Here is a 26691-nt window from a genome sequence, read left to right on the forward strand (position 1 = left end):
TAGAGACCACGCTCCACAACAAGAAAAGCCACCGCCACGAGCAGCCCATGCACCTTAACTAGAGAGAGGCCCCCACTCACCACAACTAGAGAAAGTCCATGCAGTAATTCAGCCTCAGCACAGACAAAAATTAAAAAAAAAAAAGATCCTGCTTCCAATTTCAGGGGACAAATGGGATTGCTGGATCACACGGTAGTTCTATTTTTTAATTTTCTGAGGCACTGCCATACTGTTTTCCACAGCAGCTGCACTATTTTAAATTCCCACTAATAGTGCACAAGAGTCCCAATTTCTCCACAACCTTATCCAACACTTAAGTGTTTTTGGGGGGTTCTGACAGAATCCATCCTAGTGAGTGTGAGGTGACATCTCACTGTGGTTTTTATTTGCCTTTCTCTAATGACTAGTGATATTGAGCTTCTTTTATAATAAAAAAGAACTATAATCCACTTTTACCAGCAATGTCTGAAGAGTACCCTTTTTTCCCACATCCCTATAAGCAATTAAAAAAATACATTTTTGTCAGTTTGACCAGAAAAAAAGGCCATCTCACTGTTTAGTTCACCTACATTTCCTTGATTACTACTGAATGTAAGCATCTTTTCATATGCTCCTCATGGAATGGCCCATTTTTCCATTTATCCTTTTCTTGTCAACTTACAAGAGTTCCTGCATATTAAATTGGCTCCTAAATTTTATCTGTCCTCTGCATTGCACGTTTTTTCCAGATCTATTGTTTTTCAAATGACTATATGTCATTGCATCTCTTCTGCCAGTTTCTATATCTAAAGAAACAAACAGCTATATTTTATTCTATAACTTCCAGGTTTCTATCCTTGCTAGGTCTCTTCCACACAAGGTTATACATAGTTTCCTAGCTTTCCTTACTAAGCTCTTCTTGATCTGCAATTTATTTTTAGATATGGGTACAACAGGCTTCCCAGGTGGCACTAGTTGGCAATACAGGAGACATAAGACACACAGGTTCAATCCCTGAGCCAGGAAGATCCCTTGGAGGAGGGGCATGGCAACCCACCCCAGTATCCCTGCTTCGAGAATCCCATGGACAGAGGAGCCTGGCAGGCTACAGTCCATAGGGTCGCAAACAGTCAGACGCAACTGAAGTGACTTAGCAAGCACACACATATGAATAAAACAAATGGTTTTACATTTTTGGTGCTTTTACAAATAGCCAGTTGTAGCAGCACGACTTATTAAATCATCCTTTGCCTATGAACGGAATTACCTTACTGGACACATCTTAAAGTTAGACTTTTTCTGAGTTCTCTGTTTCACTAGTCTATTTGTCTCTTCCTATGTCAATAACATACTGATTTGATCACTATGGCCTTTATACAAATCCATAATGCCTAGCTTCAAAATCTATAAAAACTGAAGTGTTTTTGTGTTTCTCCAAGTTTGAAGCATGAAGGTATTTACGGTCTTCATATCTTGGCATAAATATGGATATACACTTCTCTGCAGAAATATCAATGTTTCATTACATTATGCTGCTCCTGACCCCTGGACTGGAGTAGAGTATATTATATACAGTATACACACTGTGAAAGTGTTAGTCGCTCAGTCGTGTTTGACTCTTTGCAACCCCATGGACTGTAACCCGCCAAGTTCCTCTGTCCATAGAATTCTCCAGGCAAGAATACTGGAGGTAGTGGGTAGCAATTCCCTTCTCTGAGGGATCTTCCAGACCCAGGGATCCAACCCAGGGTCTCCTGCATTGCAGGCAGATTCTTTACCGTCTGAGCCACCAGGGAAGCCCAAGAATTCAAGTTCACAGTCCCTTTTTTGAACCTATTGGGGCCAGATGTGTTTTGAGATTTAGAATTCTTTTGGATTTTAGGAGGCAATATAGTGCATATTTAACCTTAAAACCCAAAGAACTCTAAATTCCAAAATACATCTGGCCCCAAAAGGTTCAAAAAAGGGACTGTGAACTTGTACTCTCATGTGCCAGCGACATTTTTTATCCGCACAACAGCCTTGTGAAAGATTATCCCCTCTTCCGGGGGCAGCAGGGGGGAATGAGGCTCAGAATGTGATTCATCCAAAGCCACAGTTGTCAAGCAGGGAGAGGGGCACACCAGAATTCAGCCACATCTGCCTAGCTCCAGAGAACATGCTCTCAAATAATACAGTTGGAAAGGACTTATCTGGTAGCCCGGTGCACAGCAGGTCCTCAACACAAACGAGTTACTGGTGTTACAACTGGAGACCAGTTGGGAAGGCTGGACAGGTATCTGCCTGCCTGAAAGTCCAACCAACCTCCTGGGAAAGAGCTGACTCTAAGGGAACAAAGAGGCAAGGAGCATAACAGAGGAACCAGCAGACGTCCAATACAGAACAGCTACCATCATCCTTGTGATACGGCCGAGACACCACTTCTCAATACTGTTCACCTCTCTCTCTTCTGCCTACTACCTTACTCACCCTTCGTACAATACAGAACAGCTACCATCATCCTTGTGATACGGCCGAGACACCACTTCTCAATACCGTTCACCTCTCTCTCTTCTGCCTGCTACCTTACTCACCCTTCGAACCTCAGGCACCTCTTCCTCAGCGTCTTCCCTGAGCCCCCAACCTAGGTTGGTCGCCATTTTATGCTCCTAGGACTCCTACCCAAACACCCACCACTTCCTCACTGTCTTTTTTTTGGTGGGGGGAGTAGAGTTTAGTAAGGGGTCTACACTGTGAGATCCATGAAAACAAAGACGATGTCTATTCACCTCTGCTATCCCAATGGCTCTGTCACAGTAGCTAACACAGGCAAAGCGTTAAGTGCTCAATACATACTAATTAAATGAATGAACGCTGATCTTTTATGATATTTTATGGAAGTCTGGCCCACAGAAAAATAGGAGGTGCTAGTGCTAATATAGAAAGCATATTTGAGCCAGAAAGGGTCCTAAAGGTCAGTGAGTCCACCTTCTTCTGCTTGACAGGTATGAAGATTAAAAAGACCAGAGAACTGGTGGGAAATCAACCAGACCACACAGCTAGACCAAGAACCCAGGACTCCTACTCCAGGACGATGTCCTTACAACAGTGTAGCCTCAGACCAAGACACATTATCAAGCATTTCTGCTTGTTAGAACTCTGAGGCCACAGAAAGCAGTTTGTAAAATGTCTCCTTTTGTTTATTAGATCTCCTGTTTAACTGAAAACAACTGTCAAGTTTTCACAGTTCAATGAAATGACATCTTCTTCATTATTTACGAATCTTCAAAAATATAATTACAATCTAGGCAATCAGAAGACATTCAAAGTCTCAGAACCTGTACCACAAAGCACAATCCTCAGGAATCACCTCACAGCAGTCAGAATGGCTATCATCAAAAAATCTACAAACAATAAATGCTGGAGAGGATGAGGAGAAAAGGGAACCCTCCTACACTGTTGGTGCAAGCGTAAGTTGGTGCAGCCACCATGGAGAACACTATGGAGGTTCCTTAAAAAACTATAAGAGTTACCATACGATCCAGCAATCCCACTCCTAGGCATATATTCAGAAAAGACAAAAATTCTAATTTGAAAAGATACATACACTCCAATGTTCACAGCAGCTCTACTTACAATAGCTAAGACATGAAAGCTATTGGACATCTACATGTCCAATGACACATGAATGCATAAAGAAGATGTGGTGTACACACACACAGAGAGAGGAATATTACTCAGCCATTAAAAAAATGAAATAATACCATCTGCAACATCATGGATGGACCTAGATTATCATACTAACTAAAGTAAGTCAGAGAAAGACAAATATCGTATGATATCACTTATATGTGGAATCTAAAAAAATGATACAAATGAACTTATTTACAAAACAGAACTAGATTCACAAACATAGAAAATAAACTTATGGTTACCAAGGTGGGGGGATAAATTGGGAATCTGGGATTAACATACACGCTGCTGCTGCTGCTGCTAAGTCGCTTCAGTTGTGTCCGACTCTGTGCAACCCCATAGACAGCAGCCCACCAGGCTCCCCCGTCCCTGGGATTCTCCAGGCAAGAACACTGGAGTGGGTTGCCATTTCCTTCTCCAATGCATGAAAGTGAAAAGTCAAAGTGAAGTCGCTCAGTCATGTCCGACTCTTAGCGACACCATGGACTGCAGCCCACCAGGCTCCGCCGTCCAAGGGATTTTCCAGGCAAGAGTACTGGAGTGGGGTGCTATTGCCTTCTCCGTGACACACACTACTATATACAAAATAGATTAAAAAAAAAAAAAAAGGACCTACTGTATAGCACAGGGAACTATATTCAATTTCTTATAATAACCTATAATGGAAAAGAACCTGAAAAAGATATATATATACACAAATAGGAAATAGACAATTAAAAAAAAAAAACCACCACCACTATTCTCACATCCCTGAACTTTGGGTCAGAGAATCAGAGAAGACTAGGATTGGCTGGCTTTGAGTTTTCCTATACCTCTGTCTTCTAAGCTCAATTTCTAACATTTGCCTACTCTCATCTCCCAATGAGGTAATCAGAGAAAACCTGGGCTTCCCTGGTGGCTCACACGGTAAAGAATCTGCCTGCAATGCAGGAAACCCAGGTTCGATCCCTGGGTTGGGAAGATCCCCTGGAGAAGGGAATAGCTACCCACTCCAGTATGCTCACCTGGAGAATTTCATGGACAGAGGAGCTTGGAGGGCTACAGTCCATGGGGTCACAAAGAGTCGGACATAACTGAGAGACTAACGCTTTTACTTTCCTCAATGGAGAAAAGGAACCAAGAAGCATTGTGTAAGGGGCAGAAGGCAGTTTTACATGAGACTCTGGATCCAACCCTGGCTCTCCCATAACTCAGTTCAAGAATTTGGACAACCCTGGCTCTCCTACAACTCACACCAATTTCCTCATTTGTAAATGGGGACAGTAACACCTGCCCCTCAAACGGTTAAAGGACCATGGGAAATAAGGTAGGTAACGCAGCTGGCGAGGTGAGGGGCTTTAATAAACGATGGCTTGCTTCCCTTCCCCGACTCTTTGCCCTTGGCATTTTACTTCTGCTGACAGTTATAAGTATGCCAAAGAAGGCCACGTAAGCTCTTCTGGAGAAACAGAGCCGCCCAAAGGACACTGGCCCCCAACACTCACCTTTTCTGCCATGCCTTCTTCTCCTCCAACAAAGAAGTCTGTTTTGCGTCGAAGGAAGCTGAAGAAAGTGTTCACCAGCTGAAAGGAGACAAAGACAGAAGCTGGAGTGATGCCATATTGGGAGCCCTTCAACTGCACAGAAGCTAACTCTCTTAGCCTAGGAGGGAACCTGGGACTAGACTGTTTCACCCTGAGCCTCTCAACTGAGGAAACATCCTCCCCACAGGCCCGGCCTTAGTCACTTCTGCCAGGAAGCCTAAACTAACTTTACCAAGATCACTTGAAAGGCAGATTTCTCATTCTTTTTATTTTTGGCTGCACAGGGTCTTCGTTGTGACATACAGGCTTTCTCCTAGTTGTGGTGAACAGGGTCTGCTCTTCATTGTGGTACACAGGCTTCTCACTGCAGTGGCTTCTCTTGGACAGCATGGACTTTAGGCATGGACTCAGTAGTTGTGGCACACAGGCTTAGCTACTCCACGACATGTCGGGCCTTCCCAGACAAGGGATTGAACCCGTGTCCTCTGCATTGGCAAGCCGATTCTCAACCACTGGACCATCAGGAAGTCCCAGATTTCCTATTTTCTTGTGTGCATGTGTATATATATTTCACATTTTTTGTGGTGCTAGAGGCAGCCTGAGGATATGGGCATCTAGGGCTTGAAACACCTGGGGCCCACCTTTCCTCTCCACATAGTAAAAAACCCATCCAGAGTGGCATGGCTGAGTTACTAGGGCAGAACTAGAAGGGAGGGAACAAATGAAGCCACTTGAAAGAAGGTTCAGACCAAATAATTCTGGCCGGGTAGCCAAGTGGTTTAAGAGCATCAGTTTGGGTATCAAGACTGATATACATGAGCTCTGTGACCTTAGGAAAGTTTCTTAACTCCATAAGAGAGAGACAGCAGCAGGATCTATTTCCAGGGATATAGGTGAGGATCCTTGGTGAGGTCCCTAGCAGTGTCTGGTCCAGAGCAAGAGACCCTCTGTGGGAGAGTGAAGTCCTCATAAGCAGGCACCATGAACCATGATTCTGTCGACATCCTCAGTGCCCAGCACCAGACCTGACTCAGAGTACATGCTCAGTAAACACTCTGATGAACAAAATGATCTAGTGGTGACCTAAGGTTAGCATCTATAACTAAGCCCTTTTATTTGCCCAAGAGAGTGGTTCTAAATCTGATGCTAGATTTTATCTCAATGGTTTCAATTCCTGCTTCTACACACTTTTTTCAGTTCACTCAAAAATGAATACACTCCAAATCCAGTTGTGTCAACAATTTGGGGGGGGTGCGGGGTGGGGAGAGGGAGCCTTTCACATCCGCAAATTAATAGTCCTCTTCTGACCTCAAAGGGCTTAGGAGTCCTTGGTCACCACAGGTACCTACCTGAATGAGAAACGGGAAAGAAAAGCTCGAAACTTTTGTCCCCAGAGAGACACAGAACCCGAAATGGTCTGTGGAAAGCACACACTGGCCTAAGGATGCTAGTCCCCTCCAGGTCAGGAGCCTGTCAGATGATCTTGGGCAAGTTCCTTCAGTGTCTTTAATAAAAAGCCTGATCTTGACAGGCTTTTCTACTTTTTGAACTTTTCCATGGTTCAAAACACCAATTCCAGAACCTCTTCTAAGTTAGTCCTTATCTTTCATCCACTCTGTATTACTAAGTCTGGTAACCATGAAGGAATTATGTTCCCGCACACATCAATCACTCGAACAAATACTTGTTGACTGTTCAAGCCTGGTTACTAAGAATTCCTCACCGTCCCTCCCTTCAAGACACTATGCTATGCTAAGTCGCTTCAGTCGTGTCCGACTCTGTGCGACCCCATAGACGGCAGCTCACCAGGCTCTGCCGTCCCTAGGATTCTCCAGGCAAGAATACTGGAGTGGGTTGCCATTTCTTTCTCCAGTGCATGAAAGGGAAAAGTGAAAGTGAAGTCGCTCAGTCGTGTCCGACTCTTAGCGACCCCATGGACTGTAGCCTACCAGGCTCCTCCGTCCATGGGATTTTCCAGGCAAGAGTACTGGAGTGGGGTGCCATTGCCTTCTCCGAGACACTACTCTCCTACAAATTCAGGAAATAAGGATTAGTAGCTGTGTCTCAAATAAAGAAAATGAGGCTTGGAGACGTGGAAGGGTCCCAAGTTGGTAGGTGCGGTGTAAAACAATCGTGAACATAAGGCCTCCTGTTCCCCCATTCAAAGACCACGTGTTAATATCGCCTCCCACTCTCACATTCTTTCGCTCACTCCAAGTCTCCGTACAGGCAAGTGGCAATGCTTAGAAAGGTTCATCCCAAGGGATGCTCTTCGGGTGCGGCCACCAGAGGAGAAACGAAGCCAAAAGCATGGGGGAGGGGGGAGAAATCCCAAAACTCTGGGGCTTTTCCGGGGGCGGGTGCAGCGACGCCGGAGCTGCAAAGGCAGAAACTACTGAGCGGTCTCGGGGGGACCAGGCCTGGTACGAGTGAAAGACTTGGTACGAGTAGGCCAGACCGGAAGCTCGAGTGCAGTAAGAATGTGGAGGGGAAACCCAGAGCCCGCGAGGCCCAGGGGTGTAGCTCGGCTTCTCGAAGGCAGGGAAGGACGGAGAGAGCGTGGCTGGGGCCTTCCCCCAGGTAGGCCGGGCCCAGCCAACACCGCGCGGGCCGTTACCTCCTGCACGCCGCCCTCGTGCTGCTGCGCCATGGCCAGCAACATGCCGTCGAACCGATCCTCCTCCTGCTCTCCGCCCATCGTGCCAGCTGCCAGCCACGCTCCGAAATCCGAGCACCGCACTCGCGTCCCGCTCTCCCCGACCCTTCCGATGGCGCCCGGTCCAATGGCTCCGATCCTCCGCCTTCCGCAGCGAAGCCGGAAATACGCAGGCGCCGCACCGCCCAAGCCCGCCCGCTCACGCTCACGTCCCGCCCCGCTTCGAGCCTACGGCCATTGACCGCGCGGCATACAGCCCGCTTTGCCGGCCATTGGTCGACATGCTGAACCAATCAAAGAGCGCGTTCGTGAAGCGGTGGGCGGAGCGGAAGGCCCCAGAGTTTGGTGTGAGTTGCTATGGTCACCAGACTCTTTTTGGAGCCTTCCAGAAAGTTCAGTTCAGTTCAGTCGCTCAGTCGTGTCCGACTCTTTGCGATCCCATAAACTGCAGCACGCCAGGCCTCCCTGTCAATCACCAACTGCCGGAGTTCACCCAAACCCATGTCCATTGATTGAGTCGGTGATGCCATCCAACCATCTCATCCTCTGTCGTCCCCTTCTCCTCCCGCCCTCAATCTTTCCCAGCATCAGGGTCTTTTCAAATGAATCAGCTCTTCGCACAGGTGGCCAAAGTATTGGAGTTTCAGCTTCAACATTAGTCCTTCCAATGAACACCCAGGACTGATCTCCTTTAGGATGGACTGGTTGGATCTTCTTGCAGGCCAAGGGACTCTCAAGAGTCTTCAACATCACAGTTCAAAAGCATCAATTCTTCTGCGCTCAGCTTTCTTTATAGTCCAACTCTCACATTCATACATGACTACTGGAAAAACCATAGCCTTGACTAGACGGCCCTTTGTTGGTAAAGCAATGCCTCTGCTTTTTAATATGCTATCTAGGTTGGTCATAACTTTCCTTCCAAGGAGTAAGCGTCTCTTAATTTCATGGCTGCAGTCACCATCTGCAGTGATTTCTTTCTTCCAGAAAGGCCTGGGCACAAATTCGGCATGGTTGGAATTGAAAAAAAAAGGCACAAACTTTGTTCCTACGCCTTGGGCGTGACCTCCCAGCTTGTAGAAGGGTGAAGTGGGAAATGTTCTTAGTTATCTCCTCTAACCCTCCCATGGGTCAATTGAGGCCCAAAAAGGAGAATGGACTCACCCAGAGAGCAGTCTACCTCTGTCATCATCATGTGCTCTCTATAAATTGTGCAGTCGCAGGGTCCCCGGACTTAGAAGGACTCTGTGCTTGGATTAATGCTCTTCTGCTGCAGTCTGAAATTTTTCAACAAGAGAGCCCACATTGTCGTTTTGCACTGGTCCCCGCAAATTATGTAACGAGTGATGTAGTCAACCTCACTTCTGTTAATGTGCGGGACAGGTCCCAGTCATCGAAGGCCAACCACTTTACTTTTTCATTGAATTTCATCTTCTTAGTCTCTTCAAGGATTTTACTCTTGTTATTATTCTTTTCTAAATCTCCTGCACCACGATTTTCTTTCTTCTGAATTATCCCCTTCAATTTACATTTAACTCCACTTCTTTTTGTACTAATGTATGACCCCACTTTCTCTTCCTACTACCCCAATTTTCAATTCTCTTTCACACCAAAACTTGAAAAGATTGCTATACGTATTTCTCCACTTGATCACTTTCCATGTCTTCTTGATTTACTCTGGTCTTTTCTTTTTTATATATAATTTTATTTAATTTTGGCTGTGCCAGATCTTCTTTGCTTAGTGGGCTTTTCTCTAGTTGTGGAGAGCAGGGGCTACTCTCTAGTGGCGGTGCATGGGCTTCTCTTGTTGCAGAGCACAGACTCTAGAGCGTGTGGGCTTCAGTAGTTGTAGCCTTTGGGCTCGGTAGTTGCAGTTTCCCCACTCTAGAGTTGCAGTTGCCAGGTTCTAGAGCACAGGCTCAATAGTCAGGGTGCCCAGATTTAGTTGCTTCGTGGCATGTGGGATCTTCTGGGACCAAGGATGGAACCCATGTTCTCTGCATTGGCAAGAGGTTCTTTACCACTGAGCCACCAGGGAAACCCTAATTAGTCTTTTCTTAATACTTTGCCCAAGGTTACAATGACCTACTTATTGCCGAAGCCAGTAGACCACTATTATCTTACTCAGCTTCTCAGCTGCATTTGACACAGTTGACCCCTTCCACCTTCTGGAAGCAATTTTTTTTTCCATAGGCTTCTCTTATGGACAGAATTTTATCCACCCCCTCCCCAAATTTTTATGTTGACACTTTAACTCCCAATGTGACTATTTTTAGAGATAGGGCTATTTAAAGAGGTAATTAAGGTTAAGGGAATTCATAAGGGTGGGGCCCTAATCCAATATGACTAGTGTCCTTACTGGAAGAGGAAGACACCACAGAGACTCTTAAGCAAGCTGAGGAAAGGCTGTATGAGGCAGCTATCAGCAAGCCAAAGAGAGAAGCTTCAGGAGAAAGCAAACCTGCCAACACCTTGATCTTGGACTTCTACCCTTCAGAATTATAAGAAAAAATTTCTGTTGTTTAAGTCACTCAGTCTGTAATAGCTTATTATAGCAGACCTAGAAAACTAATAGGGCTTCCATATACCAGACATATCTGCTTTTTCTTCCCACCTTACTAACACTCTTTCTCAGTGTCCTGACCTACCCACATTTATAAATGTTGGGGGCTCTGTCCTTACCTTCTTTTCTTCTCTCTCTATACTTTCTCTGTAGGTGATCTCATGATGCCTCTGGACCATATCAATCCTGAGCTCGTGGACAACCCCACTTGGGTTTTTCAGGTTTTTTCCCTTTATTGTTGTCGTTCAGTTGCTAAATCGGGTCCGACTCTTGCAACCCCATGGGCTGTAGACCGCCAGGCTCCTCCCTCCATGGGATTTCCCAGGCAAGAGTACTGGAGTGGGTTGCCATTTCCTTCTCCAGGGGATCTTCCTGACCCAGGGACTAAACCCAAGTCTCCTACATTGCATTTGGGTTGATTAGCAGATATCTCAAAACTCACATGGCTAGTGATGGATGCTGGTAATGGTTGCATAACAATGTAAATGTACTTAATGCCACTGAACTGTACACTTAAAAATGGCTAAAATGGCAAATGTAATCTTATGTGTATTTTAACACAGTAAGAAATTTTATAACTTCATGAGACAATTTGAAATCTGAACTCTTAATAGATACTCTATTATTATTATTTTCAAGAATTATTATTTTTAAAAACCAATATGGCCAACATTGATGCTCCCAAACACACACAAACTAATTCTTCCCAAAGTCTTCCCCATTAAGCTAAATGGCCCCTTCAAGCACCGATTTGCAAAAGCCCAAACTTACTCATCCACCCATTTAGACCAGTCAAAGTCTGACCTCATCTAATACATTAGTAAGTCCTGTTAGCTCTCCCTCCAAAATACATCCTGATTCTCTTTCTCACCTTGCTGTGTGAAGCAGATGCTATTACTAGTCTAAACCAGCATCCTCTCTTGCTTGACATCTACTATATCCAGCTTCCTCACTGGTCTCCTTACTTCCTTTTTTGTCAATTTGTAGTCCATCCTGGTTTGGAACCAGTTTGGAGCTATTTAAAATCCTAAAGGATGATGCTGTTAAAGTGCTGCACTCAATATGCCAACAAATTTGGAAAACTCAACAGTGGCCACAGGACTGGAAAAGGTCAGTTTTCTCTTCCAATCCCAAAGAAGGGAAATGCCAAAGAATGTTCAAACTACTGCACAATTGCACTCATCTCACACATTAGCAAGGTAATGCTCAAAATTCTCCAAGCCAAACTTCAACAGAACCAAGAACTTCCAGATGTTCAAGCTAGATTTAGAAAAGCCAGAGGAGCCAGAAATCCAATTGCCAACATCCGTTGGATCACTGAAAAAGCAAGAGAGTTCCAGGAAAACATCTACTTCTGCTTCATTAACTATGCCAAAGCCTTTGACTGTGTGGATCACAACAAACTTGAAAATTTTTAAAGAGTTGGGAATAACAGACCACCTCACCTGTCTCCTGAGAAATCTGTATGCAGGTCAAGAAGCAACAGTCAGAACCAGACATGGAAAAACAGAGTGGTTCCAAATCAGGAAAGGAGTACGTCAAGGCTGTATATTGCCACCTGCTTATTTAACTTATATGCAGAGTACATCATGCAAAATGCCAGGCTGGATATAGCACAAGCTGGAATCAAGATTGCAGGAGAAATATGAATAACCTCACATACACAGATGACACCACCCTTATGGCAGAAAGCAAAGAAGAACTAAAGAGCCTCTTGATGAAAGTGAAAAAGGAGAGTGAAAAAGTTGGCTTAAAATTCAACATTCAGAAAACTAAGATCATGACATCCGGTCTCATCACTTCATGGCAAATAGATGGGGAAATGATGGAAGCAGTGAGAGACTTATTCTGGGGGGCTCCAAAATCACTGCAGATACTGATTGCAGCCATGAAATTAAAAGATGCTTGCTCCTTGGAAGGAAAGCTATGATCAACCTAGACAGCATATTAAGAAACAGAGACATTACTTTGCCAACAAAGGTCCGTCTAGTCAAAGCTATGATTTTTCCAGTAGTCATGTATGGATGTGAGAGTTGGACCATAAAGAAAGCTGAGTGCTGAAGAATTGATGCTTTTGAACTGTGGTGCTGGAGGCTCTTGAGAGTCCCTTGGACTGCAAGGAGATCCAACCAGTCCATCCTAAAGGAGATCAGTCCTGAATATTCATTGGAAGGACTGATGCTGAAGCTGAAACTCCAATACTTTGGCCACCTGATGTGAAGAACTGACTCATTTGAAAAGACCCTGATGCTGGGAAAGATGGAAGACAGGAGGAGAAGGGGACGACAGAGGATAAGATGGTTGGATGGCATCACCGACTTGATAGACATGAGTTTGAGCAAGCTCCAGAAGTTGTTGATGGTCAGGGAAGCCTGGCGTGCTGCAGTCCATGGGGTTGCAAAGAGTCAGACATGACTGAGCAACTGAACTGAACTGTAATCCATCCTCCACTGAGCAGCCAGAGCAATTGCTCTTAAGGATAAGCCAGGTCTTGTTACTCCCTTGCTTAAAAGTAGCCCTTCATGGAACGCCATTGTATTCAGGATAAATTCCAAGCTCCCAACCATGGCCTCTGAGAAGCAGCAACATCAGGGCCCTGCCTACCTCATCTTGTCTCACACTCCCCTTCACACACCCGAGTCCCTCTTCACTGGCTGCTTTCACTTCCTCAAATGCCCTGTCCTAATTCCAAGCCCTTTGCCAGCAACTCCTTTTTACCTATCAGGTCTCAACCCAAATGCCACTTCCTCTGTGAAAACTTTGTGCTTAGTTGCTCAGTCGTGTCTGACTCTTTGAGACCCCATGGACTGTAGCCTGCCAGGCTCTTCTGTCCATTGGGGATACTCCATTCAAGAATACTGGAGTGGGTTGCCATGCCCCTCTCCAGGGGATCTTCCCAACCCAGGGATCGAACCCAGGTCTCCTGCATTGCAGGCAGATTCTTTACCATCTGAGCTACCAGGAAAGTGACCCTGATAGACAGATTGTCTGCATCTCCATGATTTTCACTGATCCTCTGTAATTAGTTGCCACAATTGAAATACACAATTAAGAAATTTTGGTTCTATATCCATTCCCTCTCCCTGGAATATAAACTTCATGAAAGATAGAACCTGTCTGATTTATCTGAGCATTCAGCACAGAGCCTCAAAACATGGTAGAACCTCATTAAATATTTGAGGAATGAATAAATGGTCTTTGCCTGATACTGTTGACTTTCATGATAAAACTTATCAATAAATATTGGTAAAGTTTATTTTACAAATTGGTAAAATTTATTGTTAAAATTTATTGAGCACCCAGTACTGTGCCAAATGCTTTATCAACATTATTTGATTTAACATAATGCTCTCTTTAGGGCTTCCCTGATAGCTCAGTTGATAAAGAATCTACCTACAATGCGGGAGACCTGGGTTCAATCCCTGGATTGGGAAGATCCCCTGGAGAAGAGAAAGGCTATACCCACTCCAGTATTCTGGCCTGGAGATTCCTTGAACTGTACAGTCCATGGGGCCGCAAAGAGTTGGACATTACTGAGCGACTTTCACTTCACTTCACTTCAGCACTCCATTTAGTGGAGAGAAAACAGGGACAGAGAAGTGAAGTCATGTGCCCAGGGCCACACAGCTAAAAGGGAAGAGCCAAGATTCAAACCCATGCAGCCTGACTCCAGAGCATACACACTTACCCATCCTTTATCTTAGAGTTCTACCTCCCTGAACTGGCATTCTGATTTTAGAATTCAGACCCAGGTGCTTATTTGGTGTAACTATGCCCTGGGAGACCAAGGCCTGATCTTGAACCCTGGTGATTCACTAAAATAATAAACGTTGCCCAGGAAAGTCTCTTGGTGATAAGTCAACCTCCTCTATTGGTCTCTGACCCCATCTACATTTGAACACCACCAGCTGCAGGCAAGTGGGTGATTACAACACCCACTATGTCCTCCATTAGGACTAGATGACCCTGGGGAACTAAGGGAGGAAGCAATTTATTCTTCCAAAGAGGCAGAGAGGGAAAACCCGTGAAGCCTGTGCTAGACCATATAGGGTGACCAGGAGCTTACCAAGGAGACAAGGTAATGGAAACACACCCCAGGCACGGGGAACAGCTTGGAGCACAAAGTTGCATGACACATTCAGAGCATGCAAAGGCACCCAGTCCTCACTCTCTACTTCATAGTTCCAGCCCTTAACCCAGGCCCTCTGCTGCCCCGGGTCTCCCAGCTGTACCGTCAAGTAGTCTGAGGCCTCTGTACAGAACGAGAGCAAACAAGTGCACCCTGGTCATAGGATTGCAAAGTATGTGGTCTCACAGGGTACGCCTCAATTTCCAAATGATGCACAGCCCAGTGCCTGAACTGGGCAGTGGGTGCTCAGTGTCACTGATGACGATGATGATGGTCGTTGTCCCTGCTTGGATAGTAACATCTGCATCCTGTTGTCACATGAGGATTAACTGAGATAACTGCTGTGAAAGCCCCCTGTAAACCAGACAGTGCTGTACAGATGGGAGAGTGCTGTCATGAACCTTTCCTCCCGAAAGCCTTCCAGACTCAAGCTCCTCAGCCCCACTGCTCCACGGTAGCGCTCCCATCCCCACCGCACCCCCACCTAGGTGGGCATCCTGGCTCCCCTCTTAAAGCTACTGGGAGCAGGGGTTGTCTCTCTCTCCTCACCATAGGGGCTTCTGGGACTTCCCTGGGGGTCAAGTGGGTTAAGACTCCATGCCTCCACTGTAGGGGGCCTGGGTTTGGTCCCTGATCAGGAAACTAATATCCCAAATGCCAAGCAGCACAACCCAAAAAAAGAATGGGGGCTCCTTCGGGCTGGCCTGTGTCTCCCTGTTACACTGAGGGCTCCCCGAACCCAGGCTGATCTCCTCTATCAGACTACATCTCTGAGGCCTGGACTGTGTCACCCCCCAATTAGATCTGGGGTTCCTAATGGTGCAGCTGTGTCTCCCTCTTGGGACGAGGGACTTCTGAGGGTTGACTCGCATCTCTTCTTTCAGATAGAGAGCAGCTGAGGGGACATCTTGGCTCAAGAGACCTCCTATCCCTCCGAATAAATGATTCCAGTCAGGCTCCAGGCTCTGGAGATCCCAGCTGAGGTCTCACCTCATCTCCAGAGCCTCCAGGGCTGACACCCTGGCTTTCAGGCCACACACAGGGCTCAGAAAACACAGCTCCTCACAGTGCAAAAAAGTGTGAGACTTAAAACCCCTGGGAGCCAGCTTCCAGCTCAGTTTTACCATGACCCCTAGCGAGGGGTCTCCTCCCTCCTCTGGGTCTCCCCCTCCTCCTCCAGGCAACGAAGATGAGAACACCGCCAATGACAACGGCAGCCGCCCTGCGTCACAGAGCACTTACTGTGCCAGACACCTCATGTCCTCATAACACCTAGAAAAGGCATTCTTAGAAGCAGATTTGCTGTGAAACTAATGAGGCTCGAATTCCAGGGCCTTGCATTTGCACGGGCCCTTCCAAGGCAGCACCAGGAGAGGCCCCAGTGTCTTCTTTAGGGTCAAATACATAGATTTTTTTTTTTCCTTTTTAGTTTTTGAAAAATAAAAATTTTAAACAACAACTAGTCAAGACCACTGTTCCTTCTCACTCTACATCTCTTCCTAATATGAATTATTCCCAAGACATCTGGAAGTATGTGGGTGGTGGAGAAACAAGGATTTGTGTGGAGCAAGAAGCAAATCTGTGCACAATTCTTTTACTCATCACTGAATTGTCATTTCATCTTTGACACTAACTCAAAAAGGAAGCTTCTTCCTATAAGGAATAGGCAACACATGCTATTATAAATGCTTTTCTTTTTCAATAGGAATTACACAAAGTAGAACTTATCGTAATTCTGACTACAAACCTACAAGCAGTACTACAGGTAGCAAATACATTTGTGTGTGAGGGGGCATATTTTATATGTCCAAGCACAAGCTGGAATCAAGATTGCCGGGAGAAATATCAATAACCTCAGATATGCAGATGACACCACCCTTATGGCAGAAAGTGAAGAGGAACTAAAAAGCCTCCTGGATGAAAGTGAAAGAGGAGAGTGAAAAAGTTGGCTTAAAGCTCAACATTCAGAAAACTAAGATCATGGCATCTGGTACCATCACTTCATGGGAAATACATGGAGAAACAGTGGAAACAGTATCAGACTTTATTTTGGGGGCTCCAAAATCACTGCTGATGGTGATTGCAGCCATGAAATTAAAAGACACTTACTCCTTGGAAGGAAAGTTATGACCAACCTAGATAGCATATTAAAAAGCAGAGACATTGCTTTGCCAACAAAGGTCTGTCTAGTCAAGGCTATGGTTTTTCCAGTAGTCATGTATGGATGTGAGAGTTGGACGGTGAAGAAACCTGAGCACTGAAGAATTGATGCTTTTGAACTGTGGTGTTGGAGAAGACTCTTGAGAGTCCCTTGGACTGCAAGGAGATCCAACCAGTCCATCCTGAAGGAGATCAGTCCTGGGTGTTCACTGGAAGGACTGATGTTGAAGCTGAAACTCCAATACTTTGGCCACCTCATTTGAAGAGTTGACTCATTGGAAAAGACCCTGATGCTGGGAAGGACTGGGGGCAGGAGGAGAAGGGGACGACAGAGGATGATATGGCTGGATGGCATCACCGACTCAATGGACATGAGTTGGGTAAACTCCAGGAGTTGATGATGGATAGGGAGGCCTGGCGTGCTGCAATTCACGGGGTCGCAAAGAGTCGGACACGACTGAGTGACTGAACTGAACTGAACTATCAAGAATAAAACTTAAAAAAAAATTAAGCTGAAAGTTATATTACCATATGTAAAATAGATAACAAACAGGAATTTGCTGTATGGCTCAGGAAACTCAAACAGGGGCTCTGTATCAACCTAGAGGGGTGGATGGGGAGGGAGATGGGAAGGAGGTTCAAAAGGGAGGGGATATATTTATACCTATGGCTGATTCATGTTGAGGTTTGACAGAAAACAACAAAATTCTGTAAAGCAAATATCCTTAAATAAAAATAAATTAATTTAAAAATATTAACCTTGCAGACTTCCCCAGCGGTCCAGTGATTAAGTCCACCTGGCAATGTGGGGAAAATGGGTTCGATCCTTGTTCCAGGAAGATTCCACTTACCCAGAAACAACTAAGCCTGTGCAACACAACTATTGAATTCTGCGCCTGCAGCAGGTGCTCCACAAAAAGAGAAGCCACTACAATGAGGCACCCGCTTATCGCAAGGAAGAGTAGCCCCCAACTGCCACAACTAGAGAAAGCCCACGCACAGCAACGAAGACCCAGCACATCCAAAAATAAAATAAGTAGAATTTTTAAAAAAATTAACCTTGCAAGAGGAAAGACAGAAGCATCTCTCTATTCTCATTGTAGAAATTTATTTCCAAAAATCACTGAGAGCTCTACCTTCTTCCCTTCCTTTCTCTTCCTAAAAATGTCCACCCTAAAACTACTGGGTAGAAGGGAACAAGGTAAAAGCAGGCACCAGAGGAGGAAGGGCACCACGTTGGCCTCAAAAGGGACAGGAGGGTATCCGCACAGAGCAGCGACCTGGCACAGAGGGACAGGTCCAGCAGGGTGAAGGTGACCCTGAATGGGTGGAGGCAACCTGACCCAAGGTATCAGCACCCAGGTGGGAAGAGGATGGCATCTCACAGCAGAGATGGTGCTGGCGGAGAAGGGAGATCAGTTACAAAGAGAGGCTTGATTCAATGAGTAAATAAATTAAGAATAATGGAAACCAGATTTCTCAATGTCAGAGAAAGTGTGAGTCACTCAGTCATGTCTGAGTCTTCGTAACCCCATGGACTACAGCCCACCAGGTTCCTCTGTCCATGGAATTCTCCAGGCAAGAATACTGGAGTGGGTAGCCATTCCCTTCTCCAGGGGATTTTCCTGTCCCAGGGATCAAACCTGGGTCTCCCGCATTGCAGGCAGATTCTTTACCATCTGAGCCACCAGGGAAGCACCTGTGTCAAGAAGGGAGGTATAATATATTTAATAGAAAGGGTGAAAAGTAGAATGAATCCCATTATAGTGGATTAAAATTATGGGTAATAGTACGCACTCATGAGCTCAGTTGGTAAAGAATCCGCCTGCAATGCAGGAGACTCTGGTTCGATTCCTGGGCTGGGAAGATCCCCTGGAGAAGGGAAAGGCTACCCACTCCAGTATTCTGGCCTGGAGAATTCCATGGACTATACAGTCCATGGGGTCGCAAAGAGTCAGACATGACTGAGTGACATTCACTTTCACATGTTTTTCAGTATGTATAAGTAAATATAACTGTGTGTGTGTGTGTGGACGCATGCACACTTGAATATTCCCTAGCTCTAGGAGGGCCTGAGAGCAGTGGCACCCTAATAGCAATTAGCAGATCTTGGTTTCTAAATTATTGTTTTATTTAATTAATTTTTTTGGCTGTGCGGGGTCTTAGTTGTGGCACTCGGGATCTTTGATCTTCATTGCAGGTGTAGGAGCCTAGGGCTATGGCATGTGGGATCTAGTTCCCTGACCAGGGATCAAACACAGGCCCCCTGCATAGAAAGCACAGCATCCTAGCCACTGAACCACCAGGGAAGTCTCCAGATCTTGGTTTCCAAATAAGAGTCTGGCACCCAGATCATGGTTTTTAAATACTATTCCCCACTAAAAGAGTAAATCAGAGCTTCTTTAGTACTGGTTGACTCCAGGGGCTGGAAAAGTGATATCTTCATCTACCAGAAAACAAAAGATGTTTATAGAGTAATGGTAGTTGGTGGTGGTTTAGTTGCTAAGTCGTGTCCAACTCTTTCGACCCCATGGACTGTAGCCTGCCAGGCTCTGCTGTCCATGGAATTCTTCAGGCAAGAGTACTGGAGTGGGTTGCCAGTTCCTTCTCCAGGGGATCTTCCTGGCCCAGGGATCGAACCCAGGTCTCCTGCACTGCAGGCAAATTCTTTACCAACTGAGCTACAAGGGAAGTCCCAGGCATGTCAAAAGGACATAGATCCCAGCTGGAAGGGATGCCCATTGACAAGTCTGTGACAATCTGAGCATCAAGATAAATAATGAAAGTAACAGATTACAAGCCATTGAATGAAATAAGAGACCATGAATTCATAGTTAAATATACATAAACATACATATTCAATGTATGAGGAGGAATGTTTACATAGTTTCAAAGTACTTCCCCAAGAAATACTGATTCATTACAAAGGGGATAAGAGTAACTGGTACATGGCAAAGTCTAGCAGAAATCCCCTTAATCAAGTAACCAAAGTGAACCCTGGGACAAATGGAAATGGATCCTCCCTAATATACCAGGGCGTATCAAGAACACGGCATCACTTCCAGGGGCAGTCTTAGTAAGATAGGTAACCTGAGACTAATCACAAGAAATCCACAGACGAAACCCAATTGAAAACCATGCTACAAAATAACAACTCTTCAAAAGCATCAAGATTGTGAAAGGGGAGGACAGACTGAGGATAAGGTTCCCTGACCAACAGAGGCTGAAGTGGGGCTTCCCCGGTGGCTCAGCGGTAAAGAATCCACCTGCAATGCAAGAGATGCAGTTTCGATCTCTGCGTCGGGAAGATCTCCTGGAGAAGGAAATGGCAATCCACTCCAGTATTCTTGCCTGGAAATCTCATGGACAGAGGAGCCTGGCAGGCTACAGTCCATGGAGTTGCAAAGAGTCAGACACAACTGAGCAACTAAACAAGAGGCTGAAGTGACATGGTGAAGAATTGCAACATGCAATTCTGGACTGAGCCCTTTATTACAATGATTTCACTGGAGCATTTGATGAAACTTAAAGGTGAAAACTAGAGATTAGGTCTTAATTTCCTGATGTTATTCAATAAAATTAGATGTTATTTCCTGGCTTTATTCAATGTCCGTTTCCTTACGTTGATTGTTATGTAGTATAGGAAAATGTCCTTGTTTGTAGGAATTGCACACTAAAGTATTTGGGGGTGCTGGGGCTCAGGTTGGCAACTTACTTTCAAATTATTCAAGGTAAGAAAAGATCCCTGTACTATACTTGCAACCTTTTTGTGTCAGGCAGGACCTTAGTTCCTTGGCAGGGATCAAACTCACGCCTCCTGCAGTGGAAGCAGAGTCTTAACCACTGGACCACCAGAGAAGTCCCAACAACTTTTCTGTGTTTGTGTTGGCTTCAAAATAAATATCACTAACGTGAAGAGATGAGTAAACAGTGTGCACGTAAAATATGTTGGCAATTATTGCCAGGCACTTCATCAGTAAAAGTACTTTGGTGTTCTCCTGGGTTTGTGATGTTTGTATTTTTGGTCAGCTTATTTTAGTTTATAATTTGTACTAACTTGTTTTTTCATTTATTAAATGTTCACTTTCACAACTGATTTTTCTACTCTTAAAGAAGGCCCTACAAAATTGTATGAGTTTCAGTCCCCATAAAGACAATATTCACGAGTGCCTTTTCTTACTGCCCTTTTAAAGGTAAGGAAGCCAAGGCATAGAAGCATGAAGTGATGTGCCCAGGTGGCTCAGCTAAGTGATGAAGCAGGGTTTAGACCCAGCCCATCTAACTCTAGACTCTCCTTCCAGGGGATGCTATGAAGTCGTAGGAAAAATAAAAGGGCATTAAATGAACTTAATAAATGCAAGAATTAAAAAGTGCCAAAAGGCCCACTTTCACAAATTTTACACAATTGTATGACCGTGTGAACACATTGCTGGGGTTTCGCCCAGCATCTTAGAGTGGCTTTTTTTATATGTATGTGTGGCCATAAAATTGATGTCCTTAGTTTCACATTAAACCTACATCTGGTGACCAACCTAATTATAATTTATCAAAATCTACTTGTGCCTTTAAAAAAAAAGATTATTATGTGATTTTGATTGCATGAAAGATGCGTGCCTGTCTGTGGGGCCTATTTGCCTTAGTTCCTTAGTCAGGGGAAGTGGGGAGCAAAGTCCTCCTCCAGTATGCTAGAAACTGCTTGGAATTTGACATCTAGGGCCTCACTTTGTCCTCACAGCAGCCCTGCAAGTAGGCACTGTCCTGAGTGAAGCTTCTGAGGCCCACAGAGATTTGGGGTTCAGCTCACAGTCACACAACTGGGAAGAGAGAGAGCCAGGAGAGGATGTTGGGGGTGGTGATGGTTGCTCAACATTGTGTCAGCAGAAGGCTTGCCAGGCTGGGCTTGCCAAGGCCCACAGACCTGACACAGCCAAGGACCTTGCCACCAGCATTCACCAGCCAGGCCCCAGCATCCGAGACATCGGCCTGGGGACAGAGGAGCCATGCAGCTGGTGGCAGAGCAATGTTTCTGCCCAGATCATAAGTGGGCAACATCTGCAACAGTGAGGTGGGGGCCCAGGTCGTCACCAGCTCTGGCTGCACAACTGGACCCATGGGTCCAGGGGAACAAGCAACGATTTTGGAGTCAGACTGATCTGGGCTCTGTCTTTTTTTAGTGGCGTGAACTTGGGCAAGTCACTTTACCTCTTTGAGTCTCAAAAAGTAAGAATCTTGCCTCAGAAGGAAGCTATGAATATTAGAGTGGAAAGGGCCTGGCGCATAGTAGGTGCTCAATAAACAGTAGTATTTCATCATCATTCTGCCAGGGCTTCTCAGCAGACAAGGGCCCTTCAAGAGCTCCAGGAATCCAGGCTGGGGAGAAAGAGCTCTTAAGGACCTTATTTTTGCGGCCTCTCCACCACCCAGAACTTGGGGTCAGAGGAAGGGGGCCTCCTTCTAGACTGCACACAGCCAGGCAAAGTCCTCCCAGCACCCCCAGGATCCTGGCTCCCTTCCCTGCGGCCTATTCCTTACTGACAACAGGAGCAGGGCCTCAAGGTTAGGCAAACAAGCAAGTGATAAGGCGCTTCCAGGTTGGGCCTTGCGTTCAAGGCTCGACCAGCTCTGGGGCTGGCTCCCCTGCTGAGTGCGAGTCCTGTAGGCACCAGTAGGTCCACCTGCCATGGCCACCTGCTGATTGTGCACCTGAGGCCTTGGTGCCCTGGTACAGCCTGGGTTAATGACCCTGTTTATCCACTTGAATCATCTGATAAAGGGCAGCGGGGCCAGCGGGCACGCGGCTCTGTGCCCTGCACCCGCTGCTTCATTGACTCAAGTGATATCGGGGCCACGTGGAGCTCCCAAGGCTCCCTCCCCCACCACTTCCCCCTGGGTCCTGCTAGGGTCAGTGTGAGTTTCTTTTTTTTTTTTTCAATGAACATGACTTCTGGAGTCAAGGTTGTTGGGCGGTTCCCCACTCCCTCCCCCATTTGGGGATATAAATAGCACCCACGGCACCAAGCCGAGGGTGGGAGAGCCAGCAGGAAGGTGGAGCAGATCCTCGGCCATGAGCTCCAGCCAGCCAGGGCCCTGCCCGTGCCAGGGTGCTGCAGGCCGCCCGACCATTCTGTATACACTTCTGAGCCCCAGCGTCAGGGACTGGCCCTCCGTGGCCCCAGCCCGCGGCCGCTGCCTGTGCAGGCAGCACCGGCCTGTCCAGCTGTGTACACCCCATCGCACCTGCCGGGAGGCCTTGGATGTTCTGGCCAAGACGCTGGCCTTCCTCAGGAACCTGCCGTCTTTCTGCCAGCTGTCCCCCCAGGATCGGCGGCAGCTGCTGCGGGGCTGCTGGGGGCCCCTCTTCCTGCTGGGGTTGGCCCAAGACACGGTGACCTTCCAGGTGGCCGAGGTCCCGATGCCTAGCATACTCAAGAAGATCCTGCTGGAGAAGCCCAGCAGTGGGGCAGGCAGCAGCCAGCGGCCCGATCGGCCCCAGCCCTCGCTAGCTGAGGTGCGGTGGCTGCAGTGCTGCCTGGAGTCCTTCTGGAGTCTGGACCTGGGCCCCAAGGAATATGCCTACCTGAAAGGGACCGTCCTCTTCAACCCTGGTGAGATCCCAGACATTCCTGGATGGGGGCCAAGGCTGGAGCGGGGCAGGGCCCAGCCAGGGAAAGACACATTCTAAGGGCTTAACAACTGAAATCCGTTTGGGTCCTGATTATCTGCAAATAGCCATTTTGCAAAACAAGCTCAGAGAGGCTCAGTGACTTGCGAAAAGTCACACAGCCAGGTAGGGGAAGAGAAAGAATGGGGACTCAGGTCTATTGGTGTCAGAATCTAGTCCTTGCTGCTCTGCTAAGAAATTTCCCTGACTCTTAGGGCAGGAGAAGGGGAGGGGAGGGTGGGCAGACCTAGCTATGCCTCAGTTGCGCCTTCACGAGTAGACTGCATGAAGAAGTTCTGAAGATGAAACTACAGTTTCAGAAAGACCACATAGAGAAGAGGAATGAAAATGGGGGTCGGGCGGGGGGAAGAGGGAGGAGTCTTCGTAAACTTCAGCCAGAACAACAAACAGAGGAAGCGTTCTTTGTAATCTGAAAGGCGCCTAGATGAGAATTCCTCACCAAAACGCCCCCATGGAATGCATGATCAGAGTAGTTCATTATAATAATAGCAAACACTCGCGTTACATTTACTGTATTTTAGGTCCAGTTCTAAAGGTTTTACATACACTAGATCATTTAAACCTCATAACAAGCCTAGGCGATAGGTACTATTATTTATCCCAGTTTTACCAATGAGGAACCCGAGGCACAGAGATTGAGTAAATTTGCCCAAGGGCACACAGCTAATAAGTGACAGTGTAGGATTCAAAGCCAGGCCACCCAGGGTCTTACCCATGGCTCTATCCTGCCTCTCCATGAAGGATGGATAAATGAAGTGAGAAATAAATAAATGAAATAGGTAGTGATGGGGCCTCAGAGGCACCAAGCTGGTGGCCTCGGGTCTTGGGCCAGTCTTGCCCTGTGGTATTGGAGTAGGCTACTCACCAGCCACCTTTGCCTTCTCTACCCGCAGACATGCCAGGTCTCCACGCCTCCTCCCACATTGGGCACCTGCAGCAGGAGGCACACCAGGCGCTGTGGGAGGTCCTGGAGCCCTGGTGCCCAGCAGGCCAGAGCCGCCTGGCGCGTGTCCTCCTTATGGCCTCCACCCTCAAGTCCATTCCACCCAGCCTGCTTGGAGATCTCTTCCTTCGCCCTGTCATTGGAGATGTTGACATCGCTGACCTCCTTGAAGACATGCTTTTGCTGAGCTGACCTGCCCCAGCTCAAGCAGGGACTGGGTGGAGGCTGGCAGCACTGATTCAGCCTGGCTGTCCCTTGGGTGACCCACTGCTCCCAGAGGCTTCCCCAGAGCAGCTGGCCCCAGCCCAGCCGGGTGGGCTCTCACTCAGCCACACCCCATCTTGACCCTCCTCAGTTTAGACACAGTGCTCCAGCTGTCTGGCCAGCCCTTGGTGGTTCCAGAGCCTCTGGGCCAAGACTCCTGTCCCCTCCTGGGGCAGGGTAGAAATTTCTGCTGCTCGTTGGGCCAGGAGTTCTACTGACTTTGTACAGAACTGACTTAAGTTATTGGTTTTTGTAATAAAAGGTATGGCACCCTTGGAACCTGACAGTGTAATTTGTACATGGAAGGGACTGGCTCATCTCCAGAGTCCCCCTGCCCCTGTCAGAGGGAGCCCAAGAGAAAGGAACTACAAGTGACACAGAAGCCAGAACTCAGGAAACTGAAGTTTTGATTTTTCCGGGTGGGATGGTGATTTCATTTCTGGTGGTGAGATTTATTTCACATGGATCTGATCCAGGAGTTAGCATCAGTTCAGGACCCCCCACATCCTTGCCTTTATATCAGGGGTAGGAGTATCCCTCCCTGTTCCTCAAATGCCCTGCTGATCCCTCCCTCCTGCCCTGGCCTCCCTCTCACCTCAGTGAGAATCACCAATAAGGAAAACGAAGCAGCCCATTTCCAAACTGAAACAGTTTATGGGAATCTCTGCCATTTGGGATCATTCATTTCCCCTATGGCATTACCGACTCAATAGACACGAGTTTGAGTAAACTCTGGGAGTTGGTGATGGACAGGGAGGCCTGGTATGCTGCAGTCCATGGGGTCGCAAAGAGTTGGACATGACTGAGCGACTGAAATGAACTTCCCCTATTCCTTCAGCAGACTGAGGTGAGTGGTCCCCTCTTCTCCTAATGGGAGTGGGCAAGGGCAGTTAGGGCTGACCTAGGGGCTGCTTGGAAGCCAAGGAAGACAGAGGTTTAGCTGTCACACCAGCTGTTAAAGTCCGAAACACATTTCCATGACAGCTGGTTCACAGCCACTGCCTGGAGGCCCCCTGCATCCCCTCCCACTGCCCCTCAGTGTTCACCCTTCTCCTGGTACCCATCATCCTGTCCAGCACCTAGAGAGGCACCGCTTGGCACAGCCATGGCTTCCAGGGCTGCTCCATTCAGAGCATGGCTTGTCTATTCTGATTGGTCGATGTCTGTGCCTCACTGTTGGTTAAATATTTTGAACATCACCCAGGTCAGGGTCAATGACCTGCAGGATGGGCAGGAGGGGATGATAACAACACACATGCCTATAGGACCCCCCTTTCTGGCCTCCTTCTCTCTCCAGCAATGAGGCCTGTCCTGACCAGGCCCCACCCCCCTCACCACCACAGTCTGGATTCTTCTCACGGGGGGCCAAGTTAATGATTACTCCACAAGAGGTCATTCACTCAGGGACAACGGTCTAGGAGTCATCACTCAGACCTCTCCCTAAGGCCCCAGGGAAAGAGACCACAACTGAATAGGCCGTGGACCCATTATGGGCACCCAGTGCTAGCAGCAAGGGTGCCCCTGTCCCTTACCCAATCACCCACTCACCACTCAGACACCGGAATGAGGTCGGAACTCACAGCTCAGACCCCACAGTGAAGACACACGTGAAACTCAGACCCACACACACACTAAGTTGAATTCAGACATTGCCTACATTGACCCGCAAAACAGACCTTCCATCAGCCCACACACATCACAGAAATGCACGGCCCAGATACACTCACCCAGTGACACGTGGCACACATGTTCAGGGAAAGGAGACACGCTCCCAAGCCAGATGTTCACACCTATGTCAACTCTGCAAATGAATGGGGCACACCAGGGCGTGCTCACCATCTTCCACGTGTCACAGTAAAAAGAGCAGTGGCCCCCAGCATAGGGAGACCTGTGTCCGCACACCTCCAAGGTCTACCCAGAGGCTACAAGTCCAGGCCAAACTGCTCTGACCAGCGTCAGGGCCTCAGTCACTCCCTTTTCCCATGGTGACCCTAACATCCACCATCAGAAAGGCCATGTCCTGCTCAACAACCACTCCCAGCCAGGACTAATCATAATCCTTAAACAGAGATGTCCTCTAGAGAGACCAGGAGCAAGCCCTACATCTCTCCACCCTTCCCGCC

At 47.1% G+C, this 26691-nt stretch overlaps 2 protein-coding genes across 3 annotated transcripts in view; one reads left to right on the plus strand and one right to left on the minus strand.

Moving 5' to 3' along the window:
- The window catches only part of NUDC (nuclear distribution C, dynein complex regulator), a 41695-nt gene that overhangs the window by 7481 nt on the left and 7523 nt on the right, over positions 1-26691 (minus strand). Inside the window, exons 1-2 of one of the 2 annotated variants that reach the window (XM_081580463.1) lie at positions 7792-7980; positions 5136-5213 (exon numbers count right to left, since the gene is read on the minus strand). In XM_081580463.1, the coding sequence (XP_081436589.1) occupies positions 5136-5213; positions 7792-7872 (159 nt within the window). In that variant the 5' untranslated portion in view covers positions 7873-7980. Of the gene's footprint in view, positions 1-5135; positions 5214-7791; positions 7981-26691 lie in introns of those variants that run through there. The other variant, XM_081580462.1, reaches the window with a different exon arrangement.
- Positions 22703-24847, plus strand: NR0B2 (nuclear receptor subfamily 0 group B member 2). The gene is made up of 2 exons (XM_081580465.1): positions 22703-23284; positions 24255-24847. The coding sequence occupies exons 1-2, from the start codon at positions 22744-22746 to the stop codon at positions 24494-24496; spliced, it is 783 nt and encodes a 260-aa protein (XP_081436591.1). The 5' UTR covers positions 22703-22743; the 3' UTR covers positions 24497-24847.

Source organism: Giraffa tippelskirchi, chromosome 3, assembly GCF_054371585.1.
Source record: "Giraffa tippelskirchi isolate mGirTip1 chromosome 3, T2T-mGirTip1v1.2.pri, whole genome shotgun sequence".
Classification (NCBI taxonomy): Eukaryota; Metazoa; Chordata; class Mammalia; order Artiodactyla; family Giraffidae; genus Giraffa; species Giraffa tippelskirchi.

Excerpts from the sequence above, each read along its gene's own strand:
- NR0B2 (XM_081580465.1), top strand. The coding sequence starts at position 22,744 with ATGAGCTCCAGCCAGCCAGGGCCCTGCCCGTGCCAGGGTGCTGCAGGC. Across the intron at positions 23,285-24,254 it reads GACCGTCCTCTTCAACCCTG|ACATGCCAGGTCTCCACGCC; the intron begins GTGAGATCCCAG and ends CTCTACCCGCAG.